General features: G+C 44.0%; 1 protein-coding gene across 2 annotated transcripts in view; it reads right to left on the minus strand.

Moving 5' to 3' along the window:
- The window catches only part of MAMDC2 (MAM domain containing 2), a 145434-nt gene that overhangs the window by 14871 nt on the left and 110724 nt on the right, over positions 1-19839 (minus strand). Inside the window, exons 10-11 of one of the 2 annotated variants that reach the window (XM_046023487.1) lie at positions 13949-14042; positions 11426-11578 (exon numbers count right to left, since the gene is read on the minus strand). In XM_046023487.1, the coding sequence (XP_045879443.1) occupies positions 11426-11578; positions 13949-14042 (247 nt within the window). The remainder of the gene's footprint in view (positions 1-11425; positions 11579-13948; positions 14043-19839) is intronic. The other variant, XM_046023488.1, reaches the window with a different exon arrangement.

Consider the following 19839-nt stretch of genomic DNA (forward strand, 5'->3'; position numbering starts at 1 on the left):
GGATCGAGGCCCGCATTGGGCTCCCTGCTCAGGGGGAGTCTGCTTGTCCCTCTCCCTCTCCCTCTGCCCCTCCCTGCTGCTGGTGTGTGCACACACACACTCTTTCAAATAAATAAAAATTTTTAAAAATTGTAAAAATAACGGTACGATTCAGTTGAACGGAGCCGATACACTGTCAAAGCTTCTCACAACTCTAATCTTAGTTGTGGTCCTCATAGCAACCCTAAGAGATTAGCAGGACATCTGCTGTTAACTTCATTTTACATCTGGGGAAACTGAGGTTCAGAGAACTTAGATGACCACGCCCCCGGCTAGGCAGGCAGCAAGTGGCAGAGTTGGCTCACTTTCATTGGTCTTTCTACTAGACGACACCACTAGATTTTGGAAAGATTTATTGCATTGCCAGATAGTGAATCAGGAACGACAGCTCCCTTGAAATTGCTGTGTACGACGGTGCACTGAGTCTAGTAAACACACAGTGAACCGGCATGTCCATATGGACATGTGGCTTTTGTGAGCTTCTCTTTTTATTTGATGGGCCTATATTTACTGCCTGTCTAATGCATTGTCTATAAACAGCTTTGTATACCTTTCCTCTTCCTACTTTCTTCTTGTGTGCATTCTTCCAAGTGTAAATGGATAGGCTTTAAGGATGGAAAGCAAAAAGGTAGAATGCATTCTGCACACCAGGCATATCCTCTGAAAGTCCCAGAATGCACGGCATTCAAAAAGGATTCTGTTGTCACCAACACCAAACCAACACCCTCCAGTCATTAAGGATAAAGATACTGTGTTGCTGGCCCAGAGATCGAACCTATGATTTTACTCATGTACCAGTTAGGGAGTTCTGCCATTCTGCATACTGCCATTATTTTATCGCCTGTAATGTAAAAAGATGTAAAGAAAATATTGTTAGGACCTAAATGCAAAAATAGCAATAGATCAACAAAGCAGGCAGTAGGAGATTTTTTTTTTTTATATTATTCCATTATAATGGAATCTAAAGTTGTTGTGTATCTAAATCATAGACACATTTGCTATTGCCATCCTAGGATCCCAGCAGGTAATAATTAAAACTCCCTTGAGTGAGTGCCAGTGTTTTAATATTTAAAATGACCAGGTTGCCTTAGATGATCTATAGGATCCTATCTACCTCTGCATCCTATAAGTCTATGAACTGTTAATGATTTGTTGAGTCAAAGTTTTCTTACTCTTATTTCTTATTCTTTCTCTGCTGGAGAGAAATTCTGGTGATATTCATCTAAGCAACATTACATTTGCTATAAAAATCACCTTTTAAAAATATGAGGTGATCAACAGGTGGTTTCCATGATAACTAAATAAAAGACATTTGGAGTACTTTCTTACTATGTTAGTTGTCTCCAATATTTACTACTCGGGGTTGAGAGTTATAAAGGGAAGAGTAGAGAATTACAGTCTCTCAGGCAGTTTATAGCCAAAGGCAGTATAAATGTAAATTTTAATATTCTCCTCCTACTACCCGTTCCTAAAGAACAGAACACCTTACAACAACAAGATAATCTCAGATACAGCAAGACCTTGGGTAGAAGAGGCAGAAGCATCAATTAAAGAACACAGTTTAAAGACGCCAGAGACACAAAGATCTCATTCAAGTCACTATGATTGGTTGGCACAGAAAAGCAAATACCTTCAAATTTTGAGTATAATAATCATGTTCTCTTAAATGATGCCAAAAAAACAAAATACCAGAGACATCCCCTTCTGGCTACGTGGTGTAATTTGTCGCAGACCTACACTCCTGCTGAGAAGAATTGGAAAACCAATGGATGACATCTCTGTATTTTGGAAAACACCTGTTTAGGAGCTAGCAGAGGACTTCCCAAGTAGCAAAGGTTTAAGGGGGCCCAGATCCTAGGAAAAGGAGGTCAATAAAGAGAATTCAACATTCTCCCTTTCTCCATGGGGCATCCGCCCCTTCAGTTTAGAAGCTTCGCAGAGAGCAGCTAATGGAGGCAGAGAACTCAACAGCACTCGTTGGGTTGGGAAGGTAATAACTGGAGTTCTGGGCTGCCAAGGCAGTCAGGGCTTTAGAACCAAGTTTCGTGAGAAAAGAGAGGCACAGAAAAGTGAGCCCATCACCTGGCAATCTTCCCTTGAGTCTTGGGCCAAATGCTTAAGCTGCAGAGGGCAAGGGCCAGGAAGCCAAACATAAAACAGAGTTTTCAGTAATCTCACCACCTAAAGAGATAAAAATTACAATCTAAGGACAACACATTAAAGAGGAGGGTTCCCAAAAGAACCGTCGTGTATGCTCTCAGAGCATTCCCCAGGCGTAGGGGAGAACAAGACATTGACCCAGCAAAGCAACACCCTCTCAAGTTAGCCCAGTTCTGATTGGACCGAGGTGACCTGTTCTACTCAAGCTGGCTACTGAGAATAGATTGAATTTTCTCTGGGGAGAAAAACGTCACCACCAAGGACTCCATAATTGTTCATTCCCAACATCCAGTATTCAATAAAATGCCAGATATTTCAAGAAACTGGCCAAAGTGTGTGTGTATGGGGGGTGGGGAGACAATAGAAGCAGAACCAGAGGTGACCCAGCTATGGAGCTATTAGACTTGTTAGGAGTGCAAAATAACTCTTCATGATAATTTAACAATACGAGCATTAAGTATTATGGCCAAGAACTAGATGATGAGATGAATTTCATCAAAGAATTTGAATCTGTTAAAGAGAAAGAAGTTGGGCAGGGGAGGGATGTGGAGCTTTGAGAATGTCAGAGTAACGTCCTCTGAAAATGTGTTTCTCTATCAAAGCAAAGGGAACACTGGCAAAAAACAAACAAACAAACAAACAAACAAAACCAAACCAACCTGTCAAATCAACTTGTTCCAAACTCTGGAAATTAACTAAAGGGATACAACAATCTAAGAGTGTCGATTCAAGAAAAATGACAATCCTTCAAAGAAAGGTGAGCGTTATATGTGCACTAATCCCATCTTCATCTCTCCTACTCTTAGACTTGAAAACCAGGAGCTTTACAAACAAGGTATCTGGAAAAAGCAGTAGCCTACAGCAATTCTGCAAGGGGCACAACTGGTTTGGAGCTACCCAAAACCCGTCCCCAGAAAATATCATTACTTGACTTATTTGGCAAAGCACCAGAAAGTTCCATTCGCAGGGCTTCTCTTAATTTAATTTGGCTAAGGTAGACCAGCCTTCCCTCCAGGGCATTTGTCAAAGGCAATCAGTTAAACAAGCGTTTAACATTTCAGCTGCCTGAGGTAGTGTTAACAACTGAAACTAACAAAAGACTGACCAAACATTTTTAAAGAAAAAGACTAGATCATGGGATATCCACGGCGGGGGTGGGGGGGCGGGGTTGGAGGCAGGGAGGGGCTTTGCAAAGCTCCAAAATATTCTTGGCAACCTCCATGGCTTCTCAGAGGTTCCCATAGGATCAAGCAGCCAGTTGGACACAGCCGTGGCCAAGTTAACGATGCATCCTTGGGGCAGCTCTCCCTCCATCCTGGCTCTGCTACCTTCACTCCACCCTTCTGCTCCTTGGGACCACACCTCCAAAAATACAAACCTGTACCTTGGACTTCACTGTCTTGGGAACCCTGGCTGACAGTATGCTGTAGACCAGCCCAGCAGAATCATTTACAGTTCCCCGAAGCTGCCATGATACTTAGCAGTTCCACACTCTGCACGTGCCAGTCCCTCATTCTGAAATGCTACCTCATCCTGCCAGCCATTCTTCGTGGTGAGCTCTCAGCCAACCTCCAAGACGCTCCCAAGGAGAGCTGGCTGCTTCTCTCTACGTGGATCCATATCTCTAGAAGTTAACTCTTATTACTTTACTTATAATTTGGGGGCAATTATTCGGTGCACAAGGCACGCAGAAGCTCAGAAAATGGGGAGGAAATCAAGGTGTCTGGATTTAGGACTGCTCCCAGTTCTAAGATGTTTCATCTTAGACACATGTAGCTTCTGACACTGGCGGCTGGAACAAATAAATGTGTTAAAGGGAACTTTATTTGGTTCAGTGTTTGAATGGGTAATGCTTGTCACCCATTGCGATCTGAGAGCCAATATATCCACCTACATATGGGTTCCAGCCACTGGACTCCAGAGAAAGTCCTTTCAGGACTGAGGAGACGCAACAGGTATGCAGGCTACAGTGCTCGAGTTCAACGGACAACATGGGTTCGCTGACATCAGAAATAGCTCAGAGAAGAATTTACTTTCTGCTAGATGCTTTTCTATAGAGGTCTAAAAATACCATCAGTTTGAATATATCCTTTCCAACAGAAAATACCCCTGTTTGGCTGAAAGGTGTTGGGGTGAGATCATGCTGCTATGTGAAGAATTGTGCATTTCATGTATAAACTGTCATAGCTGTTCCAGGCGTCTGTGGTCTCTTAGTGTCACGTAGGCAGGGAAATTCCGGTGAGACAGTGTGGACAGAATATGGGCATTAGGGACTGGGGTCCTGAGATTCTGTCCCTATTCTATGTGTTACTACTGTGTGGCCCTGGAAAAAGCACTTAACTTCTCTGATCTTTGGTTTTCTCATGTGAAAAATAGGCCATCCATTCACTTTACTTCCACTTACTTTGTGATAAGGATGTGTTTATGGACCAAATGTTTGTACCCCCCCCAAATTTATATGTTGAAATCCTATCCCCTAGTGTGATGATATTAGGAGGTTGGGGGCCCTTGGGAGCTGATTAGGTCATGAGGGGTGAACTCTCTTCAGTGGGATTAGTATCCTTTTAAAAGAGAGCCCAGAGAGAGCCCTTGCCCCTTTGGCCATATGGGGACAGAGTGACAAGATGGCCATCTATGAACCAGGAAGCAGGCTCTCACCAGACACCAAATCTGTTGGTGCCTTGATCTTGGACTTCCCAGCCTCCAGAAGTGAGAGAAAGAAATGTTTGTTGTTGAAGCCATCCGGTCTGTGGCACTTTTGTTAAACCTGCTCAAACTGACTGAGACAAGATATAAAGTTCCCAGCATAGGGCCCACACATGGTAAATGTTCCATAAATGATCATTAGCTAACATTCTTTCTCTAGGAAAGCAACTGCTAAAGTAATTTTAAGAACAAAACCAAAACACCTTCAATCCGATTCTCTATGTGTAGGTGCGCTCAGCAAACTTTGCTGCCTCATCTGCATTACTGTAGATTGGCCTAATAAAATCGAACCTGTAGAAGATTTTTCTTTAGTTAGAAAACTGAAAGGTGCTTTGAGAACCTTTTAAAAATTTGCATCGAAACAGGTGAAATAAAGACTGAAGAAGAAGGCAGACCCTAGCAGCAATGTGCTGGGAAAGAAAAAAAAAAATCAGAATTCTCTTGATTGTGCACCAGAGAATTTCATTGAACATAAAAAGCATTTGCTGGGAGTGAATACTGGGCACGCCAAGATGTTTTTGCGTTGTAATCTTTGCAGAACATCCAGCCAGCTGAAACATCCTTCAACGTTTTCAGAGACAAAGCAAACACCATCATATCATTTTTCTTGGAACAAAGCCACACCATTTAACTAATGCATGCCCCTAAAACTGGGCCAAAGGCCAATAAAGGCGCAAACTCAGGAGTCGCTGAGTGTCCACTGAACGTGCTTCTGCTGGGTTGTCACGGATTTTGCGCAGGGGGGAGGGGGTACACATTGAACAGACTCAGGTTATCTCAGCAGAAGGATGTCAGGGGCAGGACAAAGGCCATTTTGTGTCTGCTCCTTCAGTACCCAGCATGCTGAGCTAACCCGGGGAGGGATCCTGTTATGTGTTGAATGGCGCCCTCGTAAATTTCACACACTGAAGCCCTAACTCCAGTACTTCGGATTGTGGCTGTGGCTGTGTCTGCAGATTGGGCTTTTCAAGAGGTAAAGAAGTTGAAATGGCGTAGTTCGTGTGGGTCCTAATCCAAGGATGAGCGTTCAGGACATGGACAACACGGGCCAATAGGCAACCATGTGAGGACACAGCCAGAAGGAGGGCATCTGCAAGCCCATCGGTGAAGCCTCAGAATGAAACTAACCTTCTCAACACCGTGAGCTTGGACTTCGAGCCTCCGTAAACATGAGACAATAAATTTCTGTTGTTTAATGAAGCTGCCCAGGGGTATTTGGGGTATTTTGGTAAGGCAGCATTAGCAAGGCCATGCTGAGTCCAAATACCTGCCCCTCAGGTTATCTGTAATCCCGGGGGAAGATGAAAGTGACATACACAGGGAAGGATTAGGTAAGTACCACCCGGCTGACATGAGAGCGACGAGGGGGCAGTCACCGCCGCGGCCACCAGGGAAGAGAGCCAAGGGAGGAGGAGTCATGGAGACTAGGAAGGGAGGGCAGGGACATCCTTGTGGAGTCTCTACTTCCCACAAACACTGTGGGAGCGACTTCCGTACAATGTCATCAGAGTTACTGGCCACTTTCTCAAGTCTCCTCTGGTGGTTCTTCCTCTTCTGTCTTCTGAACTTTGGAGTCTCCAAGGCTTATCCCTTGGTCCACTTTTGGGTCTACCAAGGTTCCCCTGGAGATCTCACCCTGTCACATGGTTTTAAATCCCATCCATATGCCAAAAACTTCTAGCTCAGCCCTCTTTCCTGGCCTCAAGACTGCCCACTCGACACCTCCCCTTGAATATCCATCAAGAACCTCAAATCTGACATATTTACGACTGAGCTCCCGATCTTCCCAACAAACCTCTCCATCCCGTCTCCTCTATTTAGTTGTCAACAGCTTACATTCCAGTTGCTCAGGTCAACAGTCACTGAACTCATCCTTGATTCCTCTCTTGCTCTTTACTCACACTTCATCTATCAGGAGATTCTGCTGACTCCACTTTCAAAACATTCCAGAATTTCACCCTTTCTGACCTCCTGGACCGATCTGCTGTCATTGGTACATCCACTCTCACTGTAAATTCGTCATCATCGTTGTCGGGCCCCTGGACGCCTCGCCAGATCCTCACTGGGCTCTCCGACCTCACCCTTGCCCCGTTTCCACTTCTAGTCTTTTCTCAGCAGAGCAGCCACGGCGATCCCCTCAAAACCAGCCCAGGTCACTTCCTTACTATGCTCAACATTCTCCAGCGTCTTCCCATTTCAGGGAAAGTAAAACCTGAGGTCTTTCTAACGAATGAGAAGGCCAAGTCCTGGCCTACCATTGTTTGTCTGACCTCATTGCTATTTGTGGGACGCACTGGGCCTGCTTCCACTTAAGGGGCTTCCCACTGGAACACTCCCCCCCAGATACACACTAGGATGGCACCCCAGCTCTTTCCAGGTTACCTTCTCAAAGAGCTCAGCTGTGACTCTCCTATTTAGATAAGCTAACTTCACTCATATCGTCCTCCCAATTTCCAAACTCCCTGCCCTACTTTTTCTTTTCTATAGCTGTTTTTACTTTTTAACATACTATACAATTTATAGTTAAGTGTAGTCTTTGTTGTCTGTCCCCACCTACTAGACTAGAATAGAATGGCGACATTTTTACTCCCTCTAGGGGCTAACCAGTTACTTTTTCGGACGTTGGCGGGGGGCAGGCTGGAAGGGGTGGGGTGGGGGCAAAGAGGGGCCTGACCAAAAATTTCTAACTTTTTGTCTTTAATTATTAATCCCTCTGCTGTGGTTTCTGTTGTCAGTTTTTAAATTTTTTTAAATTGTGCTTTTTTAAAAAAAAGACTTTTACTTTTTACCTCTTGTGTATATGTAGGGAATTTACAGGGAAATATGTACTTTATGGAATAAATTTTAAGAACTAAGATTTATTTTAAATAAAGTAACAGACCTTTAATCTTATACAGCTAAATTGCTGATTACATATTTGCTGAGTTGACTTAAAGTTTCAGAAAATTGTATCAGGAGTTTTATTTTTTGACTGCAAAGCCTTCTTAAGAAAGTCCTTTTAACACACACACGCACACCACACACCACACAAGAATAGAAGCTCCGTGACGGCAAATGATTGCTTTGTTCTGTTCATCCGTGTTTCCCAAGCACTTAAACTGGACTTGGCACATAGTAGACCCTCAATGAATACTTGCTGAGTGAAGGAACGAGTGAATAATTGAGCATTAATTGAGCACTTATTCTACACCAGGTCACATCCTAAGTATGTGTTGGATACTGTCTCAAACATGAATGATACACACATAAATATCACCACAATCGGTGAGGTAGGTACTCATTATTCCACGTACAGCTAAGGAAATGAGATTTAGAGAAATTCAAAGGTGAAACTAAGATGTGGACCCTAGCAGCAATCTAGTCCCAAACCTCTCAACCAGCCTATAAAGCAGTAGGGAGGCACGGAGCTAAAATTATTCTCATGTTCAAGATGACACAAAGGAAACTGAGAGATTTGACATAACTTTCTCACGGTTTCATAGCCAATGAGTGGGGGGTATGAGTCCAAAGTTCACTGGTCTGTTGTACCTTCTGGAGTGTGGTGACCCTCCTTGCCCTTTGCAAAGACCCCTTCCCTCCACTGCTTACTATTTTTGCTTTGCCTTCTCGTCCATGTCCAAGACATTCCACGGCCTGTTGCCCTGAACATTCCCCTGTGGCAATACCACAGCATAGCTCTCTTTGAGAGTATCTCTTCTCATTTCTGCTACCACTAGCCTTCTTGGTGTCTCTGGGAAAAGGAAGAAAACTATCAACCCTGCTCCCATCCAAGATAAAAGCACACAGATACAACATCATGACTATAGTGGGCTCCAATTGAGGCTGATTCGTTCTTGACCTTTCTCTACTCTTGTAATAAAAAGATACCTTCCCACTACCCCGTCTTCTAGGGGTTTTGTTAAATAAATGGCTAGTTATTTTTTTAAAAGATTTTTTTAATTAATTAATTAATTTATTTATTTATTTATTTGTCAGAAAGAGAGAGAGAGTGCACAAGCAGGCAGAGTGGCTGGCAGAGGCAGAGAGAGAAGCAGGCTCCCCGCTGAGCAAGGAGCCTGATGCGGGACTCGATCCCAGGACCCTGGGATCATGACCTGAGCCGAAGGCAGTGGCTTAACAGACTGAGCCACCCAGGTGTCCCACGGCTAGTTATTCATATGTGTTAGGGAGGGCTTATATTCATTTATTCATTCTAAAGGCATTTTTTAGCATCTGTAGTATACAAGGTACAAGATTAAGGCCTATGGGGATTCAAAAACAAGGTTGGCAGTACCTTGCCCTTAAGACATTGTTGGTCAGAGCCACTGAGACTCAGTTTTGTGTTTTTATTTGAGTTATCTCTTTCCACTCGATTTAATGTTGAAAAGCCTGCAGCTGCTACAGCGGTCCTGCTACCATGAGATGAGAGCCTGCCTAAGACTGGAGACAACCAAGAAAACCAGACAGAGCAGAGGGTCGGACAAGGAGAGGAACTGGCTCCTGATCGCACAGTTCCGTCTTGTGCGTCAAGTTGTTCCTAAAGCTAGCCCTAAATGGATTTTGCCTGCGAAAAAGGGCAATAAACTGTTCCCAACCAAAACGGTACTAACACACAGGTCTCTGGATGATCTTTTTAAGGCCCTGGTCTTCCAGAGACAGCCTCACAGACTCTTACAGCCCCCTTAGAATCTTCTACTCCGTGCTGGAAGTGCCTATCTGTTCTATTAGACCAATGCGGAATCTCTTCAACATCCTGTCTTATGGAAGGAACACTGTCCCAGCATCAGCCAGCTAAAGCAGTAAGACAGAATGGAAGGTCAGGGGTAGGACCAGCCTGCACAACCTCTTCTTAGGTAAGAGTGCATTAGCACACGAGGCCAAATGGACACTCACTGGGAAGGTGGCTGGAACCAAGAGCTCTTGAAGGGACCTGAGCCAAAACCGCCAGGTGGAACCCCAGCAGAGAATCTATGTGGGTTGTACCTTGTAGAGCACGCACTAGGGAAAGAACAGGTGGTCATAGGAAGTTGTAAGACGCAGTGTTTCCCCAAAGAGCCAGTATCTGTTACGACAGAGGACATTCAACAGCCAAGACAGAATCTGAAACGGCACCAACTATTTTAAAAGTTATTTTCTTTCACTCTCTCTCCCACTTACCCTGATTAAAGATCACGAAGCGAGGGGCAGAGGAGGAAGTAAAACAAAGAAAACGAAAGGACTTTCTCCCCTTTTATCATCCCCAAACCACGAGTTGGGCCCAAACTGAGGGAAAGAGAGGTGATTCAATCGAATGTAAAATGAAAGATTTGGATTTGGACTGGATTTGGTAACACACATAAATCCGTAACTGCTCTCATACCTCAACGGGACTGCGAAGCTATGGGGTCTGCCAAGGCATGGGGAAGGGAAGATGTTTTAGGATCCACTTGAAGAAAGCATCCAAAGAGAGAATAAAGCTGTTCCTGAGTGCACCCCACCCCAAGTTTAGCCAAGTCCCGAACAGGTTACACGGCAGGTTGCTGTCTGGAGTTACTCCACAGGCTTATCTTGAGGTAGGCCATAGGGAATAGCAGTAAATAACTCACCTTTGCATGTATGTATGTATGTATTTTTTAAAGATTTATGTATTTATTTTAGAGAGAGACAGCACGTGAGTGGGAGTGGGGGGCACAGAGGGAGAGACAGAGAGAAGCAGACTCCCTGCCGAGCGTGGAGCCCAACGTGGGACCTGAGATCGGGACCTGAACTGAAATCCAGAATCCAGCACTCAGCTGACTGAGCCACCCGGATGCCCTCACCGCTGTGTTTACCATCATAACGGCCTCTCTGTTAGGACAGATCTCTTCAGGCTTCCTATCAGGGCAAGTTCTGCTTCCCTGGACCAAACAGTGTGCTTGCATCCAATGGGTAACGCCAAGCGAAATGAAGAGTGTCGGTGAGAAAGTTCTGTTCTGCATGGAGGATCTGATCCCTGACATTGTTTACAACGGCTGCACGTGGTGATAATCAACGTTTAGTCTAGTACATCGTACTTAATGTATTTTCGACAGAAAATGCACCCTCTTACTTCTTACACCCTTGGGCGGTGTGCTTTACCTCTTCATCCTACGGATACGGTGAATCCGGTTTTTCATCTTTGTTGCGGCAGCTGGAAAATGTAGAGTCACGCTCGCCTGCTCGTGTTTTCTCCCTGGTCCGCCAGCACATGTTTCCATACGAGGCCTCAGTCCTGGCTCCAGCTTAGATCACGACATTTTTTTCCCTTCGCACTGTCCCTCTGTCTTTTATTTTTAAACCCACTTCTGATTAAATTATTTCTGTGTGCCTCTCTCATCTTTGCTCAGGACACGCAAGCAGTGAGAACACAGAGAGAACGATCGTCCCTGCACACATCTCATGATCTCTCCCAGGTGTGCAGAATCGCATGTGTCGTTCCTCCTAGACACGGGACACACATCGGCACCTCTCAACATGCAGGAAATGACCTCTAGAATGCTAGGTCGGGCTTCCCTGGCAAACAGCACCACGTGGCGTAACTCACCTACCCCAGTAGTGTGATCTCCCTTGGGCCCCGTGTAGGAGGTGGGCGTCTCTCCCCTCCGCCTGTGCCAGCCGCTCCGGTTTCTTCTCTCCTGAGTAAACGCACATTCGTCTTGCTCGAAAGTACACTCTCCAGGGGGAGGGAGAAGCCTCTCTGCGGGGAGACAGCAGGTGTCATTACTGAGGCTCCTTCAGTGAATATGCGGCCTGTGGCTCCTGGGAAGCCCATTCTGCATGTGGGTATGTCACCCAGCCACACGCCAGGGCATCCAGAGACGCAGCCCCCCAACACTGGCCACCCACCTATGCCAGGCTCTTGCCTCCAGCCAGGGCCTGGACTGGACCGCGGGTCCTGCCCGGAGGCGGGGCACCATCAGACATCTAGATTCAGAAGAGTTGGGAGAACTCTGACAAAGAAACTTCCTCTGACTGGCCAATTCATTTGTCTGAATGAGCTTACAAGGCTCTGAGAGTTGGAGGGAAATTGCCTTCACGGAAATATGGAAAATAAGAAAACTGCCTAATGTAGGAGGTTTCTTCAGAAATCCAGGGTGAGTGAAGGGAATCCTTAGAACAACTCTAGAGCTGCTTCGGGGGAGGTGGGGAAGGTGCGAAAGCTAAACGTGCTTCTGGAGACACAGTTTGACGTGTGTGGAGGACACATGTCATGACTGGCTTTTCTTGGGCTTCCGTATTCTTTTTTTTTTTTTTAAAGGTTTTATTTATTTATTTGACAGAGAGATAGAGAGAGAAGATAAGTAGGGAGAGCAGAAGTCAAGGAGAGAGGGAGAAGCAGGCTCCCCAGAACCCGATGTAGGGCTCCATCTAAAGATCTGGGATCATGACCTGAGCTGAAGGCAGACGCTCAACCGACTGAGCCACCCGGGCGCCCCCTGTGCTTCCATATTCTTGTCTACCTCACAGGACTGTATTCAATGAGATCATGTACATAAAGTATTTAGAACATGGAGTTCTCAATAAATATTAGCTAAATAAACATTAGGTCTTAGTGTTTTGCCAGCTGGAGCCTTATTTCCCATTTCCAAAACCAAATATTTATGTCTTTGGATGCTATCTTCAATAACTTTGATGATGATTTTTTTAAAAAGATTTTATTTATTTATTTGACAGAGAGAGATCACAAGCAGGCAGAGAGGCAGGCAGAGAGAGAGGGGGAAGCAGGTTCCCCGCTGAGCAGAGAGCCCAATGCGGGACTCTATCCCAGGACCCTGAGACCATGACCTGAGTCAAAGGCAGAGGCTTTAACCCACTGAGCCACCCAGGTGCCCCGATTCTTAATATTAGAAAGGTGCCACTTCCCACTTACTGGAAACTTCTTTGCCTAAATTTGGTTGTACCTTCCCACACCCAGATTCTTAGCAAATTTCTCTAACACATAGCCTGTTTTTTTTTTTTACATCTCTTTCATAATAATGATTTTACTTCATTTCATTTCACATACGGTACAAGCCAATGAAGCCTCATTCCCTCTTCTGTGCCCCTAGTGTAGAGATTCTTGTTTTCTCTTTGTGTTGTCCTTGCAGTACATTGCAAATCAAGAGATTAAAACTATCTTTTCAATAAATAAACAAGGAGATTATCTTCCAGCGCCACATGGATTCCACAGTTTGCCTGTTTGTTAAAGAAAGAGATACCCTGGGGCGCCTGGGTGGCTCAGTGGGTTAAGCCTCTGCCTTCGACTCAGGTCAAGATCTCAGGGTCCTGGGATCGAGGCCCGCATTGGGCTCTCTGCTCAGCGGGGAACCTGCTTCCCCCTCCTCTCTGCCTGCCTCTCTGCCTGCTTGTGATCTCTGTCTGTCAAATAAATAAAATAAAATCTTAAAAAAAAAAAAAAAGAAAGAATGTCCAACACATAGCCACCATTTTGGTTTTGTCGTTATCATCAATGCTCGTTCCACTTTCCACTGTCCTTTAATTCACTTGGAAAATATTTATTTTATTATCATTTAAATATTACATGTTTACAGGCTCCACACTGGGCATGGACCTTGCTTAAGATTCTCTCTTTCCCTCCCTCTCCCTCGGCCCCTCCCCGACTCTCTAAAAAAAGAGAGAAAAAAAAGAAAAATGATGTGTTTACTATATATCTGTATAATAATGATTTCATCACTATTACTCGAAAATCTGCCTTCACGTAAGACACATTAAACTTAACAACACTGACTTCAATAGAAGGTGTTTTTTAAACACACTGCTTTGTGCCGGGTACTAGGCTGGAGAATTCGCAAGTATTGTCCCCACTATTCAGGCACGTATTACCATTACTACCTCTCTTGCAGACGACGATACAAGTCATACGCACACTGTCACACTGTGCATAAAAAATCATCATTTCTAAATTCCAAAACTTATTACACAGATCCGGAGAGGGGGCACTTCTGGCACGAAAAACAAAACTAAGAGGCCAGCCCAGACTCAACGTGTTGGCTGTGATCTTAGAGAAACAAGGTACGCTGGCCTAGGTTCGGGAAACAAAGGGAGCTTGAAACCGGAACCGTCTCACCTGGAGATGAGCAGGCTCCCAATTCTATTGTAATGTCGTCCAAGGCGACCAGGCCACAGTCCCAAAAACTTTTGCATAGGCTCATGAAAACCACCTGCAAATCAGAAAAATAAAACCACGAATTTGGTTACCTGTGCATTAGAAGTTCTTACACCCTGGGATTTACTCAGCCCAAAGCATGCATAAGCAAATTACAGAGGCCTCTGTTCCTCGTCCACATGAACTGCAGGTCACAAGGCAGGAGTGACAGCTAAGCCTTTGCACAGGACCCTGAAATTACTGCCATTCTTTTTTTAAGCAGACTTAAGCTCATAATGATAGGCTGTGTATAATCAGCTCGCATTCTTGAGAGTTGAAGGAGGAAAACAAGAGGTTAACCAGATGGCAGAGGAAAACCTCTCAAGTTTTAAATGTTTTCCCCAGATAATCCACAAAGTGCATAGAGAGTTGACAGTATTCCAGGCATTTTTACAAACATTTCCAGTACAAACAGTATTGATTTTTTGGAAATGAATTTCTGGCAATGTGCTTCGTTCATATTGTTAACAAAGTCCAAGTCATTTGCCATCTGGAGACTTGTGTTCCATTTCCAAAGAGAAGATATATGTCCCTAGACCGTATCACTAATAAAAGCCCTGAATGCAGTTCTTTTATCAGGCCAAACATTTTGACTCTTGTATGTGAAACAAAAACAGATCCATACCATCAATTATTAAATTCATTGCACCGGAGAAAGGGGGGTGAGGGGGAGGGAAGTTTTGCATTTCTTTGCATCAGACCAATTTTAAAGTCTCCTTTTCATAGACAGGATGAGCAAAGAGTACTTTTCCAAACATTTGTATTAGATTTTCACCGTATTGTGTGATTTAAAAAAATATTATTTATTTATTTGAGAGAGAGAGAGCGCATAAGCAAGGGGAAGAGGAAAGAAGCAGACTCGCCGCTGAGCAGGGAGCCCGAGGTGGGGCTCCCTCCCAGGACCCTGGGATCATGACTTGAGCCCAAGGCAGACACTTAACCAACTGAGCCACCCAGGCGCCCCTGCTTCGTGGTTTATAAAACTGCATGTGTAGCCTGATGTGTAATGAATATGAAGTCACTTTGTCCATGTGCAATCCCTCAATTACAAATCTTAGTTCAAACAAAAACAAAGGGAGAGAGAACAGAAACTAAGACTCAAGTTGGGAATAATGAGAACATTTGATTTTTTTGGATTCTAATATTATGTTGTGTCTTCAACTTATCTGTGTTATCAGCAGGAACTCTGCTCTCTGAGGATCAGAACCATTAGCATACAAAATTTATTTCAAAAATTTAAAATGATGCGACAGCTTACCACCATGCAAAGTATAAAATGTCTTAAGCTAGTATCTTCAGAATAATTACTAAGAGTAAGATGTGTAAAAGTTTACTTGGACTGTATTCAGATTGCTTTAAATTAAGAAAAGGATAGTTTAGAGATATAACAATATAGAACTATATATATACTTACAAGGGACAAGATAAAAGAAGGTGTTTTGTTTTATCTCTGTTAATTTTCTCATCTCTATAGATTCTAGAGATCACCTGCAGGGTTTTCTACTTGTGGGATTTTTTGCAGGATTTTTGTCTGGGAACTTATTCTCCATTTGTAAACCCAAATGTCTGTGTCGTGAGCCCTAAATGCAGTTATATTTTATCAGCAATGTTTATTGTTATGAGGGAAAGAATAGTAATCCGTCTCCCAATTTATTGGATAAATGGTGCCACAGAGAGAATAAGTCCTGGCTTTCTTTCCTTTTGGCAATTTTCAAGTCTATTTTTCACCTGAATGGTGAAAAAGTAGTTTTTCCAAAATGAATCTGGGATGCCAAAATGATTCGCCATATAAACCATTACCTACGTAAGACTCAATCATTTGGCAAGCAGACGGGTTCTAAAAAGGAGAAACAGCAATGCGCTCTCACGTGTTTACTTTAGCATTATTTTATGATGACCATAAAACCAAACAAGCAAGCAAATAAGCCAGCAAGCCAACAAATGAAACAGCACCAAAATACAAAAATACAGGAAATGAATAAACTATGGTACAGCAAGCTAAGAAATAGGCAAACATTAACCCTGACGGCTTGTGAATATTATTAAGTAGTATGAAAGTCTATCTCTCTCATAATGTTAAGTGGAGAAAAAAGCTGGTTATAATAGATAAAATTAAAATTAAACAAACTACGATAAATCACACTGAACTCATCTAAAAGTACCTAGAAAAAAAAAAACCTTGAAAATTTACCAAATATAGAACAATTACATTAGGCTTATAAAATTATGAGTGTTAAACAGAATTCCTCCTTATTTTCTGACCATCCTTTAATTTTGTTATAGTTATAATGCAGGGAAAAAAAAGAAAAAGGAATCAGGACCTCTATAATTAAGATGTGGAATGAGCTAGTGTTTCCTAGATTGGTATCATTTATTAGCAGCTACGAGGACATCTGGCTATTTAGATTAAAATTAAGTAAAAATCAAAAATTCGTGTCTTCAGGCACACTGGCCACATTTCTTTTTCTCTCTTTTTTTCTAAATATTTTATTTATTTGACAGAGAGAAATCACAACTAGGCAGAGAGGCAGGCAGAGAGAGAAGGGGAAGCAGGCTCCGTGCGGAGCAGAGAGCCCGATGCGGGGCCTGATCCCAGGACCCTGGGACCATGACCTGAGCCAAAGGCAGAGGCTTTAACCCACTGAGCCACCCAGGCGCCCCACTGGCCACATTTCAAGTGCTCAGTAGTCACACACAGCTAGTGGTCAAGCAAATGAGACCCAGCAGATACATAACGTTTCCTCATTGCAGAAATTCCAACAGATAGAACTTCCCGGTTCGTTTCGAGGATTCCGAACAATCTGTGAACGGCCACAGTGGGTTAGGTGAAATTCTAAAGCTGCTTTGGACAAGGGCAGCCCAGTAGGTTGCTCCTAGCTTAGAACTCTCTCCGCACTTAGAATTCTCGCCAGACCACACGCTGTTCCGTCTTGTGAGAGATCCACGGGCAGTCAGCTATGAGCTGACATTCAAACGATGGCCTCAAACCCCAAATCGGTTTGGCGCTTGCCTACTAGCGTTCCAACACACAAAAGAAACATGACAAGATCAGCTTGTTTGGTGGAACACACAAGATTTTCCACTGTGCTATTAATAATGCTGATAATATCAGTTCCTATTCTGGGGCCACCATCTTACATTTTGAGAGCTCCTTAAAGTGGAAAGGTTATTCTAGGGTAGTTGGGACGGGGCCAGCTAATGACCAAGACTGGTCGAGACAGGGAAAAGGGAAAGCCAGACCTCATGGTCTGTTCTTCAGAACTCGGTCCCTAGGTCCAGTTAAGAATGTAACAAGAAGGGAACTGGTCATAGTCTAAATTCTTGAGGGATTAACCTCTTGCTTGTTTGTAAATCTTTTTAAAAAGAGTGTTTATTTCATTTTAGGCAGTGTTTCAAAGCCAGTGGAATACCTCTAGGGGTTGGAAAAAAATTCCTAGGCCACTGAATATACACTTAACTTCCTACAATGCATCAGACAGTCCTCCGCAACCGACAGTTACCAATAACAATATTGAAACACCGAAGCATCCATAGTGCTGAGATCGGAGATAGACGAGCACGCACAAGGTCTCCTTTAAGTACGACCAACAGTTAAGTCATATTGTTGATCCTTACTTGACTGTATTTAAAATGCTTGTTCGCACATCTGTTTGTATAGCTCTCCCGTCAGTGCCTGTTTGTGTTTCCAAAGTGAGTCTAGATAGGGTTCCTCAACAATGAATGCTCTCTAGCGAGAAAGAACTGTGAAGTGTCACCAGCACCGAAGGACTGAGGCCTTTAATATACTGAAACAGTGTGATTTATAAAAATCTCATTCACGGCCTTGCAAGAGGCGGTATATTATTGGGGCGCCTGGGTGGTTCAGTGGGTTAAGCCTATGCCTTCAGCTCAGGTCACGATCCCAGGGTCCCGGGATCGAGTCCTGCATCAGGCTCTCTGTTCAGCGGGGAGCCTGCTCACCCCCCTCTCTCTCTCTGTCTGCCTCTCTACTTATGATCTCTCTCTCTCTGCCAAATAAATAAATAAAATCTTTTTTAAAAAAATCTCATTCGCCCCTAAGTTCTAGGAGATTTGCACTAAATCAGGAGCACCTGTCTAAGGGAGGTACTATTGCACTGTGTCCCTCATCGTCTCCCTCTCGAACAGACCAGTATGTACTCTCTGAGGCACTGCAGGACGTCAGGTAGCAGCCCTGGTCTCTACCCACTGGATCACAACATCATTCCCAAGTTGAGACGCTCAAAAAATACATCGAGACATGGCCAAATGTCCCTTGGGGGGCTGCCAAATTACCTCTGGCTGAGAACCACTGGGGTGTGGGAGAACACTGTGGTGTGGATGACAAAACCTCCCTTTTCCTCCCGCGTCAGAGCAGGACAGTTGTTGCGGGGTTAAGAGCAGACTAGATGGGACTTAGTTTTCTCTGCCTCTATATGTCACCCGGTGGTGGTTCTAACAACCTCAAGCCCTGGAAACAGAAGGCAAAGGAGCCAAGAGACAAGAAAGATGGACAAAGACTCGAGCTAAACAATCATCCCCGAGATTATCAAGGCTTGACTGTTGCGACTTCCTGCTTTCCTGAAAATTGTCAAAGGGCCATAGAATTTTTTCTTTGTTTACATTTTTCTCCTTTTCCGAAAAGGATGATCGACTCCCTCGAAACATAATAATGGGCAGCAGAATGTAAAAAAGAACTGAGCACGCTTTCCTCATTGCGTGTACTTTTAATTGGCTTCTACAGTTATTTTGGGGGGGGTAGGAAGTGGGGAGAGGGACTGTGTGGGAATCCAGCCACAAGGCTGTGTTAATCAGAGGGCGAGCCTATCCCCACGCTTTTAAAAGTCCACGAAAGTTCCTGGTGAGAGCACCCAGGAAGTGAAAAGCAGATAAATAAGTATGTCGGAAACTTATTGTCCCAAACCAGATCAGGTTAAATCTTGAAAGGGACTGGGGTTACTGATTTCAAGTTCATGAAGTGTCATCATTTAAGGACTTCCCAACTTTGCCGAGGGGAGGAAATAAAGCTTCCGGAGAGCTGTGATCTCTATCACCACAAATCCTTGTTGAGCAGTTAAAAAGGATTACGGTCGCCAAACTGTGGAAAGAACCAAGATGCCCTTCAACGGATGAATGGATAAGGAAGATGTGGTCCATATACACAATGGAGTATTATGCCTCCATCAGAAAGGATGAATACCCAACTTTTGTAGCAACATGGACGGGACTGGAAGAGATTATGCTGAGCGAAATAAGTCAAGCAGAGAGAGTCAAGTATCATATGGTCTCACTTATTTGAGGAGCATAACAAAGAACACGGAGGACATGGGGAGATGGAGAGGAGAGGGAATTGAGGGAAACTGGAAGGGGAGATGAACCATGAGAGACTATGGACTCTGAAAAACAGCCGGAGGGTTTTGAAGGGGCGGGGGAGGGGGGTGGGGGGGGTTGAGGAACCAGGTGGTGGGTAATAGGGAGGGCACGTACTGCATGGAGCACTGGGTGTGATGCCAAAACAATGAACACTGTTATGCTGTAAATAAACAAATAAAAAAAATTTAAAAAAAAGGATTATTTGTATTAAACAGCTAAACGCTGGCTGAATTAACTGGGTTTTCACGGTCTTGTAAAGGAGTCTCCGTGGCCTGCTCAAGAGACATAGTTGGCCAGATTGCTGGCTTAACCCACCACTTACTTCACTCTTTGAACAGCCCCAGCTGGGCCTATAATAAGTATGTGAATGATAGTTTCCAGAAACGGCCTTCTATCTTCACACAGAAGCATTTCAGCCTTATGCCAAGAATACCATAAATGAC

Source organism: Meles meles, chromosome 11, assembly GCF_922984935.1.
Source record: "Meles meles chromosome 11, mMelMel3.1 paternal haplotype, whole genome shotgun sequence".
Taxonomy (NCBI): domain Eukaryota; kingdom Metazoa; phylum Chordata; class Mammalia; order Carnivora; family Mustelidae; genus Meles; species Meles meles.